At 35.3% G+C, this 21776-nt stretch overlaps 1 protein-coding gene across 1 annotated transcript; it reads left to right on the forward strand.

Moving 5' to 3' along the window:
- The first annotated feature begins 4226 nt into the window (after positions 1–4226).
- LOC128988878 (eukaryotic translation initiation factor 5A) lies at positions 4227–16348 on the forward strand. Its single transcript, XM_054410617.1, has 5 exons — positions 4227–4315; positions 11877–12002; positions 12908–13075; positions 14095–14229; positions 16026–16348. The coding sequence occupies exons 2-5, from the start codon at positions 11895–11897 to the stop codon at positions 16095–16097; spliced, it is 483 nt and encodes a 160-aa protein (XP_054266592.1). The 5' UTR covers positions 4227–4315; positions 11877–11894; the 3' UTR covers positions 16098–16348.
- The last annotated feature ends 5428 nt before the right edge of the window (positions 16349–21776 follow it).

The following is a 21776-nucleotide window of genomic DNA, read 5'->3' on the forward strand; positions in this document are numbered from 1 at the left end:
ATATGATTATGAATTTCTTTTACGATTTAATTTCCACTCAAATAACAACTTTTAAGCAATTACGAACCTTTCGTTTTAATAAAATGGTACCAACGAACGTTAAATTTAACTTAAGTAAAATTTCATTAGACAAATGATTATTTAACTAATACAATTTCATTTTAACACATACTACCTTAGAGATAAAATTTAAGAGGTTCAGTAAAAGTAGTAGAACAACAAATGTCACGTATAGTTTAGTCGTAGAGGGTCGGTAATAGATTGGCTAAGGCTAAAAATAATGATTTTTAATTCAATTCAGCGAGACTACGCCCCTGATTTCAACTTTCCTTCCGCAGCATGGCTACACTGCTAGGTAAATGCAGTGATGTATAGTCAGTATGTTGTAACGAAATTTCCCGTTCGAGCCAGTTTAAATTTTAAACTGTTTGAGTTTTCTCCGTAACCATTAGGCGCATAACAATGCTTCAATATACTAAATAATTTGTTTTAAAGCTCTCCAAAATAGTTTGGAAAGAAATTGCAAAATGTTATGTTGTCACTGCTTTTTATGGATTGCCATATTGGTAATGGAAAGGTTAACAAAAGAATCAAAGCATCTGCAGTTTGTTTAGGAAAATTAACGCAGTTTTTCATTTCCTCATTTCCGATGTAAGTTCTGGAGAACGTAAAATTGTTATTTGGGTTGATCTATTTTAACACTAAGCTAGCAAGTTAAATGAAAAAGCTATTTACTATATCGTTATATATTTCTATTTCATATAAATTTATGATTGAAAAAACTTTGGATGGATATCATAATCATCCTCAAGCAAAGTTTGGCCTAGGTAGCAAGTCTTAACTACCTTCTTCTTACACGAAAAAAAAAACAGTATAATAATACAAGTTTGACAAAATGTCAGATTATTTTAAAGCCTTCAAACAACAGAACACAATTTATATACACATGATAGTTGGGATAGCATTGCCAAATTTGAAGGAGACTGCAAGCGCGGTGAATAGAAGTCGTTCGGAGTTAAGAAAAAGAACGACTCTCCATTACATATGCATCCGGACTCAACCGAGCTGTTCAGCAAGAGCTGTTCACCTTCAATTTGAATCTCCCGCTCTTTGTCGATCTGTTTTGCTTGTCGACATTTTGCGTGTCGATAAAGTGGGAAAATTTACACAACCGTCCCACATAACAGACATCCCACATAACCGACATCCCACTTTACAGACATCCCATATTACCGACACTGTCGACATTTTGAGTTGTCGACAAAGTGGGACTATTTCAGTGTCGATCTTTTGGGATGTCGATAAACTGGGACCCCACGCGCCCCACGACCCACGTTATAATATTATAGCCAGCTCATTGGCCCAGCCGCCTTTAACTCCAGGCCGCAGCCTTCGAAGTGGCAACGTCGCAAGTAATGATGTAACAGCTGTTTTGTTTGGAAGCAGCTAATAAATTAAATGGTATTTGTGTTATTACGAAAGATTGGTTACTGGACTATGACAATATTGACTCCGCTTAAAAATGTACAGATATAGATTTTTAATTCATATTGATTCGGTTTTCAATTCTGTAGGTATGTTTTACTTTCAATATTTTAATAAATTTATGTTCATAAATTTAAACAATAAAGTGCGAATTAATGAGCTGATGTCACTTGTTTGCCATGTTATCTTAGGAGACGTCTGTCACTAAACAACACCACTTGCGACGTTGCCAATTCTACCAGGCCGCAGCCTATGTAGTTAAAGGGGGCCGTGTCAGTGAACAAACGAATTGGCAATTGGCACGAGTATTATTTTTGACAGAAAATTAAAAAACATAAATTATGCTAATGACATTAACACATTCCGTAAAAATGCAACTTAGACTACATAAATTCCCCCCCCCCCAAAAAAAGAAAAAAAAACAAACAGAGTACTTATCATTTGGGAATATTCTAGGTTTTTAAAGCTATAGGTTTTCAAATACGGCACCCAGAAGTTGTATTGCAATTGCATTGCATGAAAGTGTGGAATCAGGGTACATTCGTTCCAACACTGGACATACACGGTCATTTCAGGAAACACCTTCACACCGTGGGAATAATCGATGAAAACTAGTAATGTAAACTTTGTAACCAGTCCAACGATACTGTAAAGGAGGCATAACGACAATAAATTATTCATTTAATTTCATTTAATAATTCTGGATTGGACTTTGGGACAGGGGAAGGACCCTGGTTGGTCAAGAATAGGTATGTAATAAATTAATGAACCATAGGCTACGCAAAGAAACCTAGGGCAAGAGCTCAGCCATGGCCGCCTTTAACTAAAGGCCGCGGCCTGGTAGAATTGGCAACATCGCAAGTGGTGTTGTTCAGTGACAGACGTCCCATAGTAACATGATAGACAGGTGACATCAGCTCATTTAATTCGCACTTCATTGATTTAAATTGACATTTATAAACATAAATTTATTAAAATATTGAAAATCAAACATACAGAATTGAAAACCGGAACAATCTGAATTAAAATCTATTTCTGTACATTTTTAAGAGGAGTCAATATATATTGTCATAGTCCAGTAACGAATCTTTCGTAAATACACAAATACCATTATCTGCTTCCAAACAAAACAGCTGTTACAACACCACTTGCGACGTTGCCAGTTCGAAGGCCGCGGCCTGCAGTTAAAGGCGGCCGTGGCTCAGCTCCTGGACCTGGTCAAGGACATGGGTATAGGCACAGTTAGCTATACCCAAGTATCTGTTGTGTCAGAAGCGTGATTTTCCATCGATTTGCTGGGAGCCACCTGTGTACAAAATTAAGCTGTCTGTTTTTGTCTGATACCGTATTCTTCCTTATGTTTCCATTCATCTCTTGAGCGGAATTTAACAAATAAGTGTTTGGTGAAAACTGAAAACTACTTCTGCACTAAGAACGTCTGAGGTCATGTCAAGCACATGACATGCAGCAATGGCTTTGGCAATGGTGTAGTTACCTGCCCAAGACACTTTATTTTCTTTCCACAGATTTGCAACCTTCTTTGCTGTAAAGCCCCCCACACACTACCAGACCAGACCTCCAGACCAGACCGTCTGGTCTGGCGTCTGGCACTTGTCTTAACGTGTGTGGGGCTGTCTGCAGACCAATTTTCTCGGACCAGACTGTCTGCGTGTCTGTTGGTTGTACCCTCAGACCACAGACGGTCTGAGGTTCCCCCACCACTATTTTTGTCTGGTCTGTGAGTGTGTAGCGCTGTCTGTCAGACGGTAGACCGTCGTAACAGTCTTTATCTATTAGTTGGAGTTCTCACCACAGCGTCTCAATTTCGAATGTTGGAATGTCTGGTCTGGGAGTGTGTAGAGCAGTCCAAGACGGTCTGGTTGCAGCCAGACGGTCTGGTCTGGAGGTCTGGTCTGGTAGTAAGTAAGCTGCTTAGCGAACTTCAGCTTCAATGAAAGATGTCCAGAGGACTTGTAGTTTATTATGAAATGGACCCCAGGGGCCCATTTCATAATAAAGTACAAACTAATATTATTAGTAAATCAGCTGATCGCCCAATGCAAATCTAGTGGAAATTACAAGTAGTTTATTATGAAATGGACCCCAGTAGTTTATTATGAAATGGACCCCAGAGGTAGCAGCCAAAAGCAACTTAGAGAGTTGCTGATTGACTGCTCCTGAAGTTTAGGGTACCAAGCCTTTGCAGACTTTCTAGTTTGTCTATAAAAGTTTTTTTTAAGTGATTGGCGGCCTCTTTTAACCTTGCATTTGCCCGTCCACATAGACTACAGATCTGTGCGTGGTTGGAACGTATCCAGCAAAGCAATGGGTGAGCCGGTACAGTACAAAGGTGAACTGTACTGATAAAAGTTTGTGGCAGTGACCAGGATCCGAACCCACGACACTTCTGCCTTGCTTGGGCCCAAAGTCCGTGACGCTACCAACTGAGCCACCGACTCACCAATGAGTTAGTTATCTTATTGACTTTTGTCCACCAAACGAGTGAACCATAGGTAATTTGAGGCCTTACCTCAGCCTAATATAGCCAGAAATGCAACGATGCATATTTGTAATGTTTGATTCCCCAAGGGGTTCCTGCTCATCTTATGGACGTCATGAGCGCCCATTTGTTTGGCATTGTGCAGTACGTTGCACAGTATATTTTATAGTACTTCTATATGTAATGACACGAAATTCTAAGGCGTTGACTCCAATTATTGATACCCCTCTAAAGCCAATTTGACGCCATCTTGTTCAGGAAGGAAAACGTGGTCGTCGTACGCCTGCGCCTCTCTGAAATTCCCTAGTTCTCTTACCTTTTACAGCACATGTGAGTCCCTTATTTTGTTAATCTTATTTAATGGCCATAAATGTATTTTTGGTAAATTTAGTTTTACGTTATGTGAGGTAAAATATCTGGTTATTGATACGAGTAGAAACACAAGTGGTTTTGAAAATAAAATACCTGAAATTAAGTGACCGGTTGGGCTGGGTTTATTGACATTGATGGGTATTCGCGCCATGTTGATTCTATTATTTTTAATAGTTCGCTATCATTTTCGTTATTCTAGTATTGGAATAGTATTCTTTAATTCATAATACGACTTCTTACATTTTTCAAGTTTATTTTCTTCAGTAGCTTTGTTGGGGCGGTTATTTAACTATCACGTTGCAGAGATGAAAGCCCCCCCTAACCCACGTTGTGATCAACCTGTTTTAACGTAAATTAATTATTCGGTTACTTGGATATCTACGTTGATCTGAGAACGACAAACTAACTTTCCAACTCGATTCCCTAAACTTATGCTTTAACTTAGTTATCAGACATAGACTTAGGGCCTAAGTTAGTCCTCTAGCTAATCTTTTTTGAGAACATCCCCTGCATTGGTTTATTTATTTATTTATTTCCCAACGGATTGCACCTTTTTACAAAATATGTGTAACAATTTAGATGGCATTTGCAATATTACTAACTAGAAAAGTAATAACAATGGTAATAACAAAGTGATAATGTTATCTCTACTGACAGCTTACTTAGGATATCACACGTTCAATTCCCACCCAGATTAGCTAGAAATAACGTAGCCTATACTGGTGTAGCCTAAACTAAGTAAAAAATTAAGTTTGGGGTACAGTTTCTTGTAACTGGACTACTTACCTAGGCCTATGTTAAGTAACGCTAATATCGATTGAAAATAAGTTATCGATTCGATTAACTTAAGTTAGTCCTTTGTTAAACCTTCATTCGATTTTTTAAACTGGGCCTAAGCTTAAAAGTTAACCAAACTATAACATGGAACTGTTATAACCTAACCAAACTTATCATAGGCCTACTTGCTGATAATGAAAACATCGAATGAAGGTCTAAGTTACTTACTAATCGAACCATCGATATTAGTGCAGCCCAGTTAAGAAACTGCACCCCCAAGTTAAGTTTAGTCCCCCAGTTGTTTTCTATTTGACGCAGTCTATCCAACAAGTGTTGGGCAACGACATAGGAGTTGGTAATGGTAATGGTAATGGTATTAAGTTTAATTTAGTTGTGCCAATTTAATTGAACAGTTTATGTCAGCTTCCTATATTGGCATTCAGGCAGAAACTTAACTTACTGTAAGTTACTGACGTTCAAACAAATTAAGACATTCAACTTATTAAACTTTGTTATACGTTAGGCCTAAGTTAAGTTTAACTTATATAGCCAAACATCGATAACTCAAAATAATAATTTTTAGTTAGGCCCTATTAAAAATGTGTATACGTAATTGAGATAACCACTACCGGATTTCTAATATAGGTAGGGTGAAAAGTTAACGGATAGCAGTTAGCAAACCCGAGTAGTCTAAGTAATAGGTAGGCCTATATTAAGCAATTAAAGTGATTTAACTTAGCGCACTCCGCCAAGCAGGGTGGAATCACCATTCACTGACAGTCCGTGCACCATGCCAACGCGATGTAACACAGTGCTTGGCTAACTTCATCCTGGGGATTTTATTTTCCAATTGGAATTCCGGCTTATAGGGCGAATGAAGTTAGGTTAGGTTTTAACAGTTTCATTTTTTAAATAGGCCTTACACCTGCCATCTGTCACTGTTGGATCAGCAATTAAATGACTCACTACATTCACCCTATACCTATATGCCGGAACTCCTGGAATTGAAATAAAAATCATGCCTCCTGGTGAGGGTTTGACAACACCGTGCACATGCTGCGCCGTGAGTGACTTATCAATGCCTGTGACGTTGTGATTCCTCATCCTACTACCACCCCCTCAACCCCCCAACCCTCCCAAACTTCCATTCACTGCCACGCATAACCCCCTCTCCACACACGCTAGTATGCCAACTTTTAAGATTTTGGTTTAGGCCTACTGGCACCCACTCTCTTAAATTAAAGTGGCCTAAGTTTTCAATTTCCTAGCTTCATTTTTGACTTAGGCTAGCCTAATAACATTTTTTGTCTCTCGGGACGGTTCAATATAAAGATGCCGGGGAAAATATCCTGTAGGCTTCATAAAACATTTAACAGCCTACTCGTACTAGACATTTACCAATAGTCCATCAATCCTCTGTCGCTTGATTCCATGTCTAGCACATAATCTTTAGGCAATAATACTGTAATAGATTAAATAAAACTATTGTTAACTTAAGTTAAACACATAATAAGCACTGCTTTACAAAAAACAAGGAGACCCAAATTGTCTTATTGCCCTGTAACTTACTTCCAAAACACTAAAAGACACACTGTTGTGAGGAATTACTTAACTAGGACTTTATTAAAACCGCCATTAACTGAAGTGAAGGAATGGGAAATGGTGTAAAGAAACTTAGATATACCTATCTGGGGAATGCCATGTTTAAAGTTGAGGGTTGAAAGACACTCTTTGCCTGTTTCATGAACTATATTTTTCATCATATTATTGTACCATTATTTGAACAAACTAACTTATGTTACAAAACTAAAATATTTTTCAGCAAACCTGTCAAAACTATACTTCTTACTTGTTTCAAATTTATTTTGCTAATGGAAACAAGCAGCTGTTTAGTAGGCTAAGTGATTCAATAGTTTCTACTAAGACGATTGTGTTAGTGTACATTATTTTATTGATATGTCCAACTATTTATGATGAGGCAACAATTAACTACAATCGATTAAATAATCCATACTTACCAGTACATGCAACTGTTTAAGCTACTAGGCCTATTGAAATTTACAACTGAATTGACAACAGCTGATTTTTACTCCCTAGGGGCTAAAAAGCGCTTTTATTCACTAGAGAGTAAAAATGCTACTTTAGACCCACATTATTATTAAAAACGGCTATTTTTGCTGTAGTAAGCTAACTTATGATGAAAAAGTATTTTTGGAAGATATGAAATAGGCCTACTGTTTATATCTTAGGCCTAATGTTTTTCATATAGACTAGGGTACAATAACTTCGATATTAAGTTTAATTATCGCTTACACCAAATCGCTTAGTTTCACAACCTTTTTAGAATTATTTTTTACTAAAGCCTAAAAAATATTTTACTAAATTTTAGTTATTAAGTTCCAATCAGCATATTTACCTGAAAAAGGTTTGTAGGCTATAGGCTATTACAGAAAATTTGTGTGTTTACCTGTAAAATTTAACTCTACTCTAGGCTATAGGGAAAAAATTAGGCCTACTATGACATTTTCATTGTCTAGGTGAATAGAGTTGTAGGGGAGAGTGGGGCACATTCATACAATTTTCAAAAATTTTTACTTGTAATTTTTTGTTTTTTGCTTATTTTAAGCTCCAAATAAATGATAAATAATTATGTAAGCTTAATAGGCATTCAGAATATCATATTTTCAACTAAAAAAAAAAACAAGAGAATATTAGCTTTAAAAAAATATTTCCAACCAATGTGTTTTTGTATGAAACTACCCCAACATTGGGGCGGTTTAGGTTTTTCATACACTGGGTGGGGAAGTATAAAACCGGCGGCATTCAGTTTTGACTCTATATATTTCATATTTACATTTTCTCTTTAGGCCTACATAAATACTAGGCTATATTGTAATGGCTTAGGTCAAGTTTAAAAGTTAAGCCCCCTATAGCACGTTCAGTACCTCCTATAATGGTTGGAGGCGGAAGTTTTAAGCAAATGTCTTCAATTGACACATCACTCAAATCCTTATTAGGGGGAAAGAAAAACTTTCTCTTATCTTAAGTGCGAAGAAAGTTGACTTACTCATGAAGTCCAATCAGTTCTTCAATTTGGCCTGCAAAGTACTTGAATGGTTTTTTTTGTATGAAACTTGACCAACACAAAGTCGTTAAGTCCCAATATTTTTTGATTTATATCTCCAGGGTTCATTTCAAATTCTTCCTCACTACTAAGGATGAAGTTACTTTCTCCACTAGAGATTGAATTTTCTTCTGCAGAAGTTGAGTCTTCAATTGCACTGGTTTTGATCTTCTTCGTCTTGAGCTTTTTTGATTTAGGCCTAACTTTTGAATTTTCAATGCTGAACAATTTTCTTCTCTTTCTTTTTTTCTATTTCTTCTTTCTTTCTCTGCTTTTCAACTTTTTCCTATCCAATCAATATTAGCCTTTCTTTTTCTGGCGTATCTGTTAGTATGCGTGTTTTAGGCTACCTTTTACTCTCCCTTTGAATGTAGGCAGATTGGAGACTCTAGGGCTGGCTTTCGGAAATGGCTGAATGCTTTCAGGTGTTATTACAGGACCTGATTTGGCGTATGATTGACATGGCGAAGATAGGCCTAGGTCTAAAACTCTGGCTGTAATTGGGGGCAAAATGCCTGGTGAATCAATTGGCAAGGTTTACAACTGATTAGCATTTGAAAACAACGCTTCACAAGAATTGTTGGTTGATGTCCAGGTACCAGATAAACTGGCATTTACTGATGTTGATGCATCATTGGGAATATGATTTAATGTTGATGTGCTGAAAGGCGGTCCGTGACGTACGATGGTAACAAGTCATCAGACGTAAAAACATCCTCGTTGATTGGCCACAACCCTGTTTTGGCCCTGTTTTGGCTAAATAAGGCTAAAATTGCATCATTGAATAAGCTGAACACAAGATATCATCTTGGTTTGATGATTTAATCCTTTGTGATCGGATGGCTAAAGTGAAATATCTTATGTATTTACTAAACCTGATTGTATTTGTTACTCATACAAACAACAAGTTGAAAGTTCTCTTTTAATCTTCTTTAATTTTTTCCCCTGAGTGGTATATTTTACAACATTCACCCATATGAAGTCTGGGATTGTTAAAAAAGTTGACCTTTTCTTTCTTTTCCTTGTCTTATATCGCTACACGCCGTGCAATCCTTTGTTTTACCTTCATCAAGCGGATAGGGCAGAGGTAGTTTCCCATTTAGTCCTCGTCCTCTACGCCAAGTTTTCCTTGTTTTTTGACATTTCTTACTTCTCCAACCAGTGTCAACATCATTTTTCTAACGTCTCTGGGGAACAACTTTTTCCCTTTCTTAATTGACATTGTCTAGAAAGAATAATTTTACAATTGTGGTTTCTTAAAGTCAAAAGAACATTTTCCTACGCTGTTTCAGGGATGTTATGGTGAATGAATATAATGAATGAATAGTAGCCTACTGATCGACGATGTCCACACCACCCATATGCTTATTACTATAACTGCACCAGGCTTTTTCACCAACTCCCCTACTCTTTCTTGTAGCGCCTAACCGTTTCTGCAGAGTTATCACCGTACATTGTTGGACTTAGAACAGCCACAAAGTTTTTGTCTTTTCACAACAAAAGAGATACTTCGTAATTTTTTCTGTAGATTTTGATTTCCCCAGTTTTAATTTCAGCTCAGGTTTATGTGAGGGTTCTTGTTTGTTTGGTTTTTGCTTTCTACTTTTAGGCCTTACTGGTCTCACTTCTTCTGGTAATCCTATTTTGTGTAGCATGATAGTGCCGGTTAATGGGCTTTTTATGCTAAGGTTGTTTCTGCCGAATTGAGATTAGAAAAAAATCTGTCAGTGAAGACGTGAAGCTCTTTAAGAACTCCCAAAGTTGCTTCAGTTTGTCTACTAAGTGTAAGACACTTAGACTAGTAGCTCCTAAATCAGCCCTAATAAAGCGAACTGTGTTTGTTTTAAATACCATATGGCTCAATAGCACAAATATAACCCGTTGTCGAGTCTGACAGGATGAAGACATTGATTCCCTATTTAATGGCCTTAATTTAATGGTCTTAGTTGTAGGATTTAAATAGGATCCTTCCTTTGAGCCCAACCATGCTTCGTCTACACTTCATTCTGTGGGATAAAATACTCTCTAATTTCTTATTGAGGCATGCAGTGCCATTTCCCACCTTTCCTGATAGAGTTAAAGTCCCAGCTACTGCTACCAGATAGGGGTGGAAAGACCTTGCAGTTTAAGAAGATTTGTAAAAATATCTCTTTACTGAAGACATCTTTGAAGAATGGTTGGTAGTCAACCCAATAGTTTGATGAGTAGTTACTGATCTCTGGTTTCTCATTCATCCCCATGTTAATTATGAGTCCAAAAAAAGCTTTCAACTCTTGCAATATAAGGTCTTTACACGAAAGCCAGATGGATTTCTTCTTAAGTGGTGTAGGCCTATTCTTCTGCATTTTTTGTGAAGCATATCGGTTTGTTTCTTTCACTATTTCTAACATTAAAGCATCTGTAAAAAAAAGCTGAAACAATTTGTAAGTCGTAGTTAGTGTTTAGTCATTTGGTGGCTTATAACCACTATCATGTTTTACAGAAACTTATTAAAATTTCATCCCCTTCAGACCATACCTTCCACTATTAAAATGTCATCCCCTTCAGACCATACCTTCCACTGTCCTGCCTCCTGACACACCCATACCTTATTTATTTTCTGGCCCTTGGGCACCTTTATCTTCAACTTCCGTGCCATCATTATTTTCACTTTTGTTTGCCACTTCCGTGCCTTTAAAATGTCCATTAAATTCCACATGAGCTGCTTGAACTTCACTACTTCAACCATCCTCTTCCAAATTTCCATAGGCCTCATATCCCTCATATACTTCTTCTCGAATCAAGTCTTCACTCTGCAGCTAAATCAGTCAAATTAACATCGCTTCTATAGTAAATATCAGGATTGTCAACAACTTCATCAGCAAATAACAAGCCTCTCAATTCGTCTGATCTTAACGATCGTCCATTATTACTTAGTTAAATATATGGGAATAAAAACAAACTTAACTCCATTCTTACTACTAAATTTGTTTTATACGGGATAAAAAGTTTTATTGTAGGCCTAATTATGATAAAAGTTTAGGCCTATACGTTAAACGTACTAAGTATTCTTATAATCAACTCTAATGTACATAAAAACATAAAACTTCATTTAAACACAAATAAACACAAAATTTATCGAGAAAACCTCACGTAAAACTGAACCAAAACAATGATGATTATGACAGCACTTGTGCCAGAACAATAGGTGTTCATTTTAGTTGTTTCCACCACAATTTGTACGATAAAAAATACGATATTGCAAGCCTGCTGATCCTTTAGTTTATCAATTCCTTATTATGTTGCATCACTCTACAGGCATCATACCACAGTTTGGAATATTACAAACTAAAATATTGTTGTCGGCCAGTCCTACTGGATGCCCGAGCGTTTGTAGGATTTCATGTTTGCCAATCTGATTGCAAAGGATAACTGCTTGCAAAGGATAACTGCTATAGAAAAAAATCCGACTTCCACGCGCTAAGCGGCAAATATTCATTCCGATCGCAAATGATTAAAACTGAAAAAATATTTTCAAAATCAGACTTTATGATTTGTTCAAATTGACAATTCAATTAGTAATTATATGGTCTAATATATGATACCTATTTAATAAATTAATGCCATGTGAAATTTCAGAAAACCTAATTTACAAAAATGGCTGACATTGAGGACACCCACTTTGAGACCGGAGACTCTGGTGCCTCAGTTACTTACCCACAGCAGTGCTCAGCTCTGCGTAAAAACGGATTTGTTATGCTCAAGGTATGTTTGGATTTAGCCTTACAAATAAGTGGACATTCAGTAACAACCAAATTTTGCTTAACTGCCTCTACCTGGGCAAAATATAGCTTACCTGCTCTGGATTTCACACTCTGGTTAACCGTAGAGACTTCTGTTAGCATCTTTATCACAGTATTGTACTGGTAGTGTGTTGGTAATCCAGCTTAATTGGGACCAGACCTAATTTTAACCTCAATGGCCAACAAGTTTATTGCGTGCAGTTTAAGAATTTTGAAGGTATTATCATTGACTATTGGATACTGAAGTAGACATCCCATCTATATGGACCAGCTATTGCCAAGTTTTTATTAAAAAAGAACGTAGTTGTGTGAGCCAGTCACTGAATACACTAATATCTAAAATTCCATTTTATACCTTATCTTTTGTTACTGACCCCAGGTTGATGGGTCAAAACAATAGCTATAGCTCACCTTAAGTCATTCCCTAAAAGGTTTGTGGATTCGACAGAATTTAGTATTCCTAAATCGTAATCTGTAGGTGTCTTACATCAACTATTGACGATTTTGATAAAAAATCTGGCTACAAATTTGACATGGGGATGAAATGTCTAGTTGTATTGTCGAAAGAATCTAAATATAGGTGTCACTATTTTTAAATATGTTGATTTAAACAGTTTATTTTACTTATGCAGTAATAATTACTATCTTTTTAAGTTTTAAATACCATAACATATAGTACCGGTACTGTGCCATTTATTAAAAAAAGTTTAAACTAGTTTGATCTATTTAACAATTTTTTTACTACGGCTGTCAAACTCATTAGGGAGTACACTTAAACTTATTACACTATAGACTCATTAGAGACTAGAAAGAAGTTCAATTACCATTTTACACATGTTTTATTATAACGTTCATGATATTTTTTAGGCTCGGCCATGTAAAATAGTGGAAATGTCAACCTCAAAGACTGGTAAACACGGGCATGCCAAAGTCCATCTTGTGGGCTTGGATATATTTACTGGAAAGAAGTATGAAGATATCTGTCCTTCTACCCACAACATGGACGTACCTTTTGTTAAACGTGAGGACTACCAGGTATGTTTGCTTAAAGTTGATAATGTTTTAATGTGTAGCCTATAATCTCTACTCATATACATAGGTAGTTTTGTAAGGATGCTGTGATTTGCAGTAAATCATCACCAGTTATTTCCGTGACCGTGATAAACAGCCAGAGGTGTTAAAATGATTATTGTAGAAAATAACAGATGTTACCGTAATCTCAAGTAATATCACATAATGTTGCCGCAATCGCGAGTATTATGATTGTTGCCCGATCAAGTCAGACACTCACAACGTTTCTTATATTCGTGCTATTCAGTTTCTTATATTCTGGCATTGCTGCAATCTTATGTAATGATCACTCTGTTGCTGCAAGTGCATTAGATACTTGAGATTTTAAGATATGATCTTGGATGAGAAATCATCACAGTTGTGGCCGTGATCATAAGAAATTATCATGAAATTTGCGTGAGATTCTCACAAAGTTGTTGCTGTTCTAGGCCTATAGCTTTAACAGTTAAAAATCTATTGTAAGTTTAAGAACTGATAAAACATCAAGTATCAAGACAGTAAGGACTGTTTTTTTTCTGGGTTGTATTTTATCATATTTTAACTAGTGTTCTTTTTTGTGTCTAAATATTTTGGATTTGGATACTATATTTTAAATTCCTGTATTTTACTTGTGTCTGTGATTGGGCTACTATTGAAACCAAGAATTAAGATTCAATCCAAAATATGTTTGTTTTTCAGTAAAAAAATGTTACTTGTTTATTTTTACCCATTATCGCTTTTTAGAATACAGTGCCACAAAGACTGCCATCTGCAAAAATGTTTTCTCAAAATTTGTTGCTTTTGGTGGGAAATCCCGTCCTTTTCCAAAAATCGGGAAGGAAATAAAAGTCTTGTCCCAAATTATTGTACAATTTCCCGTCCATCCTAGTTGCTGGAACCCATGTGATAAACTTATTTAAGATCTTCATATAAATAATTCACATATAGTTAATCCTATGTAGTTTCCTGTGTTCCTCTTGATTAACCGTCATTGTATTTTTCAGCTTACAGATATTTCGGATGATGGCTATTTGTGTCTGATGTCTGACAATGGTGACTTACGTGAAGATCTCAAGGTTCCTGACGGTGACCTGGGTTCTCAGCTCAAGTCTGAATATGATGCTGGCAAGGAGTTGTTGGTAAGTGGATTTTCATAATGAAATGATATATATATATATATTTAGCAATATTTAGCAATACACAGCAATCTTTTAGCATTATGCTGATTCATGGTGATATAGAAATATCATCATCATTGTGACCCGCCATCTCGGAAAACCTTCTAGACGCTTTTTGCAATCGGGAGAGTAAAAACTTAGCTTTAAAATCCAGTCGCCCATTATAATCTATCTTTAACACGTATACAGTACAGAACTTGTTGGCAAAATTAAAGATACAAGCAACCATTTTGTTACGAGGCAGGATGTTTACTTATAGCCTCTCACTGGAGGCTCGAGTCACAAATACGCTGATTTGAACAGACCAAAAATTTCTGGGATCCTCAAACTCCTAATTTCCATATTTACAAGACTTTCTTGATGAATTAAAAACAAAATTTTACCTTTGTAAGCATTGGAATTTATTCATTTTACACAAGTGTTAAAGCAAATCAGATTTACAAAATAGCCTCCATACTTGTTTGGGGAAGCCTATAATAGTTTATACAGGGTGACAAAAAAGTCTGGAAACGGTTTAATATCTTTTTTAACTGAATCCGTTAGAAAATTCAAACCTTTCACATCAACTTACATGTATGAAAACTACTTTTTCCAAGCATTGTAATTTTTTTACCTCTACCAGGGGACGACCCATGAGGAGTAGGTACATAATCTTTAATATAAGCATAGGTTGATATGCACACCATTTTAAAGGGTTAGTCAAGTGGAGTTCATTGCCGGAAACCGCGTCCAAAAAGGTTCATCCGTTACAAAATGGCAGCTGTCCAAAGTTCTTGTGAAATATACCTGCACAGGCCTTAGTATGGGCAAATACTCGTATTAAACATTAGCTTGAGAGCTTAGACTGTATTTTAAAGTCAGCTAGCTCATAGACTAATAGTATTCAATCATCAAAACAAATTTAACCGGGTTTTAGATTTCCCTGCTAATGTTGACTATGAGTATTTACCAATACTAAGGCCTCTGCAGGTATATTCCGCAAGAACTTTGAACTGCCGCCATTTTGTAACGGATGAACCTTTTTTGACGCGGTTTCCGGTAATGAACTCCACTTAACCAGACCTTTAAAATGATGTGCATATCAACCTATGCTTACATTAAAGATTATGTACCTACTCCTCGTGGGCCGTCCCCTGGTGAAGGTCAAATAATGGCAATGACTGCAAAAAGTAGTTTTCATACATATAAGTTGATGTGAAAGGTTTGAATTTTCTAACGAATTTAGTTAAAAAGATATTGAACCGTTTCCAGACTTTTTTGTCACCCTGTATATTAGACTCCATTCAGATAGTTTATTTGGCCACCAACGTCCACGATTCACACAGTATCGCACACGCATTGTATAGTCCATTGCCACGTTGACAAATAAATTACTACTGGTACCTGTTTATTACAGTACAAACAGTATTACTACAGTATTTCCTTTTTTCAGAATATTACTTTATTTGTGGTCATGAAAAGTATCCATTTGTTTTTATGAATTTTTCTACTGTGTTGTTTGGTAGTAAGGGTCCAGTCATCTTGTTTTTCATGACACTAAAAACCCATTGACATAGTGTAGGCCTAGTGTACAAAAACAACCACAAACTTGTTTCTAGCTGGCAACAAGTTAAGCCTCTAGTGTCAACCATTAGAAGCTTAAAATATTTAAACCACCTCTTGTTAATCTCTTCTGAGACCTTTACCGACATTTATGTAATCTACGCTTAAAAATGACTTATTTAGGATATCCTGATGAAAATGTTGTCATGTTTCAGTGCACTGTCTTAAAGGCTTGCGGGGAGGAGTGTGTGATTGCAATCAAAACCAACACGGCCCTTGACAAATAATGGCTGACAAATCCTGTGAAGATGGAAAGGCTGTTTTTATATGAGTGAGAAGGCGAGTGGCTGACGTGAAGCGAACGATAACAAATAATTTAACGGGTGGGAGGGGGGCTGTTACACTTAATACTACATAATTTGTTTATTTTTGTTTAGGATGTTGAAAATTGTAATGTTTTCACAGGAAAAAAATTTGTTTATATTTTTATTTCATGGGGAGTGATAACAGAAAGATTAAATCGCTAAGTGTTGAGAGACTCGAATCGCTTAATTATTTTTACCTTTCTTCACCTCAAGTCGGATACTGCAATGTCCATAAGTTATATACTTACTGATGTAGCATTCATGGTCCTACGGAGTTTGTTTTGAACTGATGTTAATGTTCGACTACTGCTTTGTAATACGTGTCGCTCTGTGATCATAACATTTAACACATACTGTAATCAATTTATAAGTTCAAACTGAATCAATTATTTTGTATCCTTAGCTAAAACCAAATTAGTGTTTTGTCAACATACTAGGAATAAATTTGGTTAGGATGTAATTTTATGAATTGTAAAATGTATGTTATCTATGTGCATTCCTATCTCGCTGTGTAACATACATACTGTGAGACGACAGTTTCGCAGCTTGAATATCATATTTATTCGTTCTCACTTATAATATCATATTTATTCGTTTTTATAAATAAGAGTGTTGTTCTTATGAGGGGTTTATTTTGGTTTAATATCTATAAACTTATTTGGAAGCTTTAACAACCCGGCGATACAGCCAAACATAGCTTTCCCATTTATCAGTTTATCCTTGTTAAATACCTATTTTGTTTGGTATATATATGCTTAAACTGCCATGATTATTGAGATGTTCTCAACATAACCAATCACAAAACTGCTCGAGCAAACAATTCTCAATGAAACATACTGTTATACAAAATATTCCCATAACTAATAAAACATGTTTTAAATTTATCAATAAATAATTTGTCCTATTATAGCCTAACTGAATATGTCATCTAAAAATTGTTTAGTATCTAGATGATCAAATGATGTCTACTCAATTTTTAAACTGGTATGCAAATTTTCATTTAATTTTTAAACAAACCCCAAGTATTTTTCCCATTTTGAAAGAAATGTGCTGTTAGTCTGGCATAGTTTAAGACAATCTAATTAAATAAATAAATTTTATCAATAACTAAGTTATGGTGCTTTGAATCAGCCTTTACAATATGCTTTTTAAAGTTTAAGGCTTCTTTAGACACTTTTATTAAATTGTAGATCTTAGCCATGATTAGAAATGTCAATATTTAGTTATTTGTTTAACCCTCTAAATATGATTATTACTGTCATTGTAAAAATATTTTCATGGCTAGCCTTTTCAAGGACATTCATACTGCTTATAAATCTAGATCAAGTCCATGAAAAATTATTCTTTCAACAAGCCAAATTACAATAATGTGTTTGCTAATTCTTGGGGGGTTTGTTTAAAACATAGTAAATATAATTTTTAATCCCCATATGACCAACTTGTGTTAAGGTTGGTAGTAATAAGTAGGGCAAATATTAAAAGGAGGGATCATGTTTTCCCATATGTTTAGGCTTTTTTGGTTGGCACTGGTGTAAATATTCAATTACTAATACAGTTTCAAGATGATTCTGAACCTGTTGGTTGGGTTGGTACAAATTATTTAATATTAAGCTGATTTATTCAACACTTATTAATTTTATTTTCAAGTTAAACCACCTGCCTAAAAATAATTTCTCATTACAAAACACTTTTTCAGTATATTGTGAAATTGTATTGCTGATTGGTTTTCATGTAATTTGTTGTTAAGAGTTAAGGATTATATATTTTTTATAAATTACTATAGGGATGCTGTAATTTAATTCCTTTTATGCAAAGGCACATTGACCAGTAAGTGCATTTCATGTTTGGTTAAAAAGGAGAATGGGCTGGTTTTCTTAGAAATGTAATAAAAGATATACATTAAAATAATACCCATTTACCATTGGTTTATGAGGTTACGCTAAACAACTAAACTTGAGCTTTAATATTTGTTGGATGAGTTATCAATCATAATCTTTTTTAAATATTTTTTATTTCTTTTTTGCTCAAATGATAAACATATAAAGAATAATCAATGGTTTATATATTTATGTATAAAAAATACTTTGGATAAATTCATTTGAAAGTAATAAGAATTTTTAATGAATAATCATGGACAATTTTTATAAAACAACATAAGTTTCTTTTACATGTTATTTTGTATAGTCTTAATGAAAGATGTTGCAATATTCGTCTAAAGCTTTGCAAATTGAAATTAAAGTTTTCAAATTTCGAGTACACAACCAGGTCTTTTGCACCGAGTTTAATTTTTTTTGTCCCACCTTTGTATCCTAGGACACTGGGTTCTAGCCCAGAACTGTTTTACACATTACTTCAGGCTAGTCCTAGAGGGTCATGGCATTATCTTATGGATAAAATCCATTAGGATTGGGAATTGAACCTGGGCCCTCGGGACCCGAAGCCCCACACTATCAGCTCGCTCCCCTCAACTTTTCAAAACATTTAAATCAATTAACCTCAACAGCCTGCCACCATGGACCTTCTGGTCTGTGTGGTGAGCTAAAGAAGCCCAATAGTGTTGCGGTATACGTTATACTAGAGTTCGTCTAGCGGTCGAAAACTCAAACAAAAATATTTCATGTACAGACTTCTCTACTATTTTCATCCCACGCTGTAAATAAAACATGAGATTGGAATTTCTTCCATTTGTTTTGATTTTCTGTTTATTTTTTGTTGTTATTTCGTCACCAGCATGGCAACCCATGAGACCCGTGTTATTTTTTTAATGTTTTTCATTTGTGTGCTTATTTTTGAGCCTATTTTAATTTGCAGAGGGATTCTGCACATCTACAGGAAAATCCAACAGTATGTGTAGATTTTCCTTGTGATGCACACGAGCTGATAAAAAAGGTTTAAAAAAACATACTTGCCTATTAATATATAGAAGCTAGTGGTGACTACAGTGAGATAAGATTGTGTTTGGTATTCTTGGTTTATTGTGAAATAACTGTACTGTAAATTACTAAGAAAGCAGTGGGTATTGGTGGAATCGCTTGTTTAACCTTTGCCTGAGTTACAAATAACACTAGTGTGCATGTGTATATTTTCCGCTTTCAAATTGTTACAGAGGTTTTGTATTGTTTCTGTGAACCTAAATTTGTCTTTAGGAATGTACTGTTCATTTGTTCCCCGCATTTTCTCAATTTGACCCACATCATTACGAATAAATACAAGTAACGCTATTTTATTTCTATTAAATTCGGAATATTTGAAATTCATTCATGTACGAAGTACCTGGAGTTGAAATTCTAATTGCTTAGTTTGGGTCGGTTACTTGTCCTTACGTGAGCTCCTTGAATGGGTTTCTTGTTTTTGAGTGTGTTCGCTTTCTATAGATTATTTCATCCAATTAAAACCTAAGATAGGGATTATCAAGCTTAAATTATGATCTCAGTAAAATCAGCCCATGTCCTTTTTAAATGGAAGTATTTTTTGAAAGCTGTACAAGTACCAAGAAAAGACTGTGGATAAGTTTGCACTAAAACGAATCTAACATAGTTCGATTTACAATCAAATTGTATACTCATGTAGTTTGATTTGTAATTTCTGACATTTTGTATTTTGAAAACCAACACTTTGATTTGCTTTTGTACGTTACTTTTTCTGCCCATGTGTGGTCAAGTGGATCTGAAGATTCAGTTGTTTTGTTTTAATCTAAGGACAATTGTTATCGTTTTGGAACACAAATAAGTTGAATGGGTTCGAAATAAATATTTTTTCTTCTCGACCATTGTTGAATTGTTTTAATTGACTTCCTCTCATACATTCATTTTTACTAGAGGGGATATCCCCTGGGTTGCAAACAATAATTTATTTTTCTTTCAAACTTGTTGCGCAACAATATGCTTGATAAGTAGTTTTTTTTTAAGGGATAGAGCTCAGCTAGCTTTAGAGAGGATTAGAGCTAAGGAGTATTGATAAAGTTTACACAACATAAGATCAGCCTCATGGGTTTGCTAATAATGAATCACTTAGTAAAAATATTCCAATTTAGAAATAAGCTGACTAGTAAATGGTTTGGGATAGGTTTTTGCCTTTATATTTAACTAGTTCTGCCTGTGCTCCGCAACAAGTAGAGCAGATTTTGTGGTTCTTTACTGTCTTGTCCGATGCAAACTGCTGGATGATTCTAGGCGTTTGATCTTGATACGAATCAATATTAATGTCCCTGGCAAGGAAAAATACTCTACAGATGAATTAGTTTTTACCAACTTAAAACCCATAAGGCTCTTCCCAAACTAAACGGTTCTTGTTTCATGCAACAACATCACTGTGTTAAAGCTGAACTAAATATGTTTTCAATTGGAAGATTCACGTATTAAAAGGTTAGAAAACTAAAATTAAATATTCCACATCATTAGATATAAATATTCACACACGTGCTGTCACTTTTCACCTTTCATTAAGGTTCGTGCCGTTAGGAGAAGGTTTATTGAAAACCCAATTTTTTTTGCAAGTGTCCTATAAAGACCTTTTATTCAAGAATTCGGTTGATAGAGGCTTACAGTTTTCCTAAAAGTTTGTAATCCTTATTACCTTTATATATAGAGTTTGTTTGAGAATAGTATGCTAACATGTTGCATGTAATAAAAAAAGCTTCTGGGGATGCATTCTCTAAGTCGTGTAAGTTTGGCCCTGTGTTGTCCTCTTCACAGCACTGGTGATAACTTTGTAAATACTGTATTACTGTAGGTTTTAGTAAAACCTATAGATTAGAGATTTCCACTACAGGGTGCGCAGCAGTAGGATAAACCAGGGAAAAACAAAAGTATACATAATCTTCATGGAGCATATTCTGAACGCTGGATTGGAAAGCCAATTCATAGAAGGTTAAATTTTCCCTCCAGTTCATTGTACTACACATACACATACACTGGAGCTTTGTGCCTATTTTACTTACTTTATTTTATTTGCTGTTTAGCATTTAAGCCAACTTAACTTGTGTAAACATAATATAACATGAGGTAAAACAGGTGCAATAAAGGTTAAGCAATCAATCAGCAAATATTGGAGCATTGTTTATTCTCAATCATAAAAGTAATTGCTAACTTTTAATTTGACACAAAAAATACACATACCACTCTTAGTTGACTAGACAGTTACATGAGTAAATAGTGAGCATGAACAAGAGTCATCACAGCCTTAAGCTTTGATACATAAACAACCTTCCAAACTTTACGTAATAGTTTTTATTGTTTGTGAAATCAAACAGTGAAAATGTGAATAGTCTCCATTATGATTCACAAAGCAAGCATACACTAGATGACACATTGAAGAAAAACTTCTTTGGTGTAAAGAAAGTTTTTTTTAAGAGATACAGGTATATCTCTACTTAAGGTGTGTTTAGCTTGGAGCGACAGATAAAGGGTTTAAGTTGTCATGTTAAGCTCAAAACTACTGTCACCAGTCTTGAGGTTCTGCCCTGACCAGCCACAGTGAGGTTATAACTATTACGTGAAAATAAATCCTAGTTCATCTATTCTTTTGGTCACGGGTTGTAATAGCATTTGGCTGACAAGGTTTTTGATATTTAAATTAATTATATCAATGAAAAGTATTAAA

This window comes from Macrosteles quadrilineatus, unplaced genomic scaffold (assembly GCF_028750875.1).
Source record: "Macrosteles quadrilineatus isolate MER2022 unplaced genomic scaffold, UCM_ALF_1.0 Scaffold_3__2_contigs__length_128488019, whole genome shotgun sequence".
Lineage (NCBI taxonomy): Eukaryota > Metazoa > Arthropoda > Insecta > Hemiptera > Cicadellidae > Macrosteles > Macrosteles quadrilineatus.

Excerpts from the sequence above, each read along its gene's own strand:
- LOC128988878 (XM_054410617.1), top strand. The coding sequence starts at position 11,895 with ATGGCTGACATTGAGGACACCCACTTTGAGACCGGAGACTCTGGTGCC. Across the intron at positions 12,003-12,907 it reads ACGGATTTGTTATGCTCAAG|GCTCGGCCATGTAAAATAGT; the intron begins GTATGTTTGGAT and ends GATATTTTTTAG. Across the intron at positions 14,230-16,025 it reads ATGCTGGCAAGGAGTTGTTG|TGCACTGTCTTAAAGGCTTG; the intron begins GTAAGTGGATTT and ends GTCATGTTTCAG.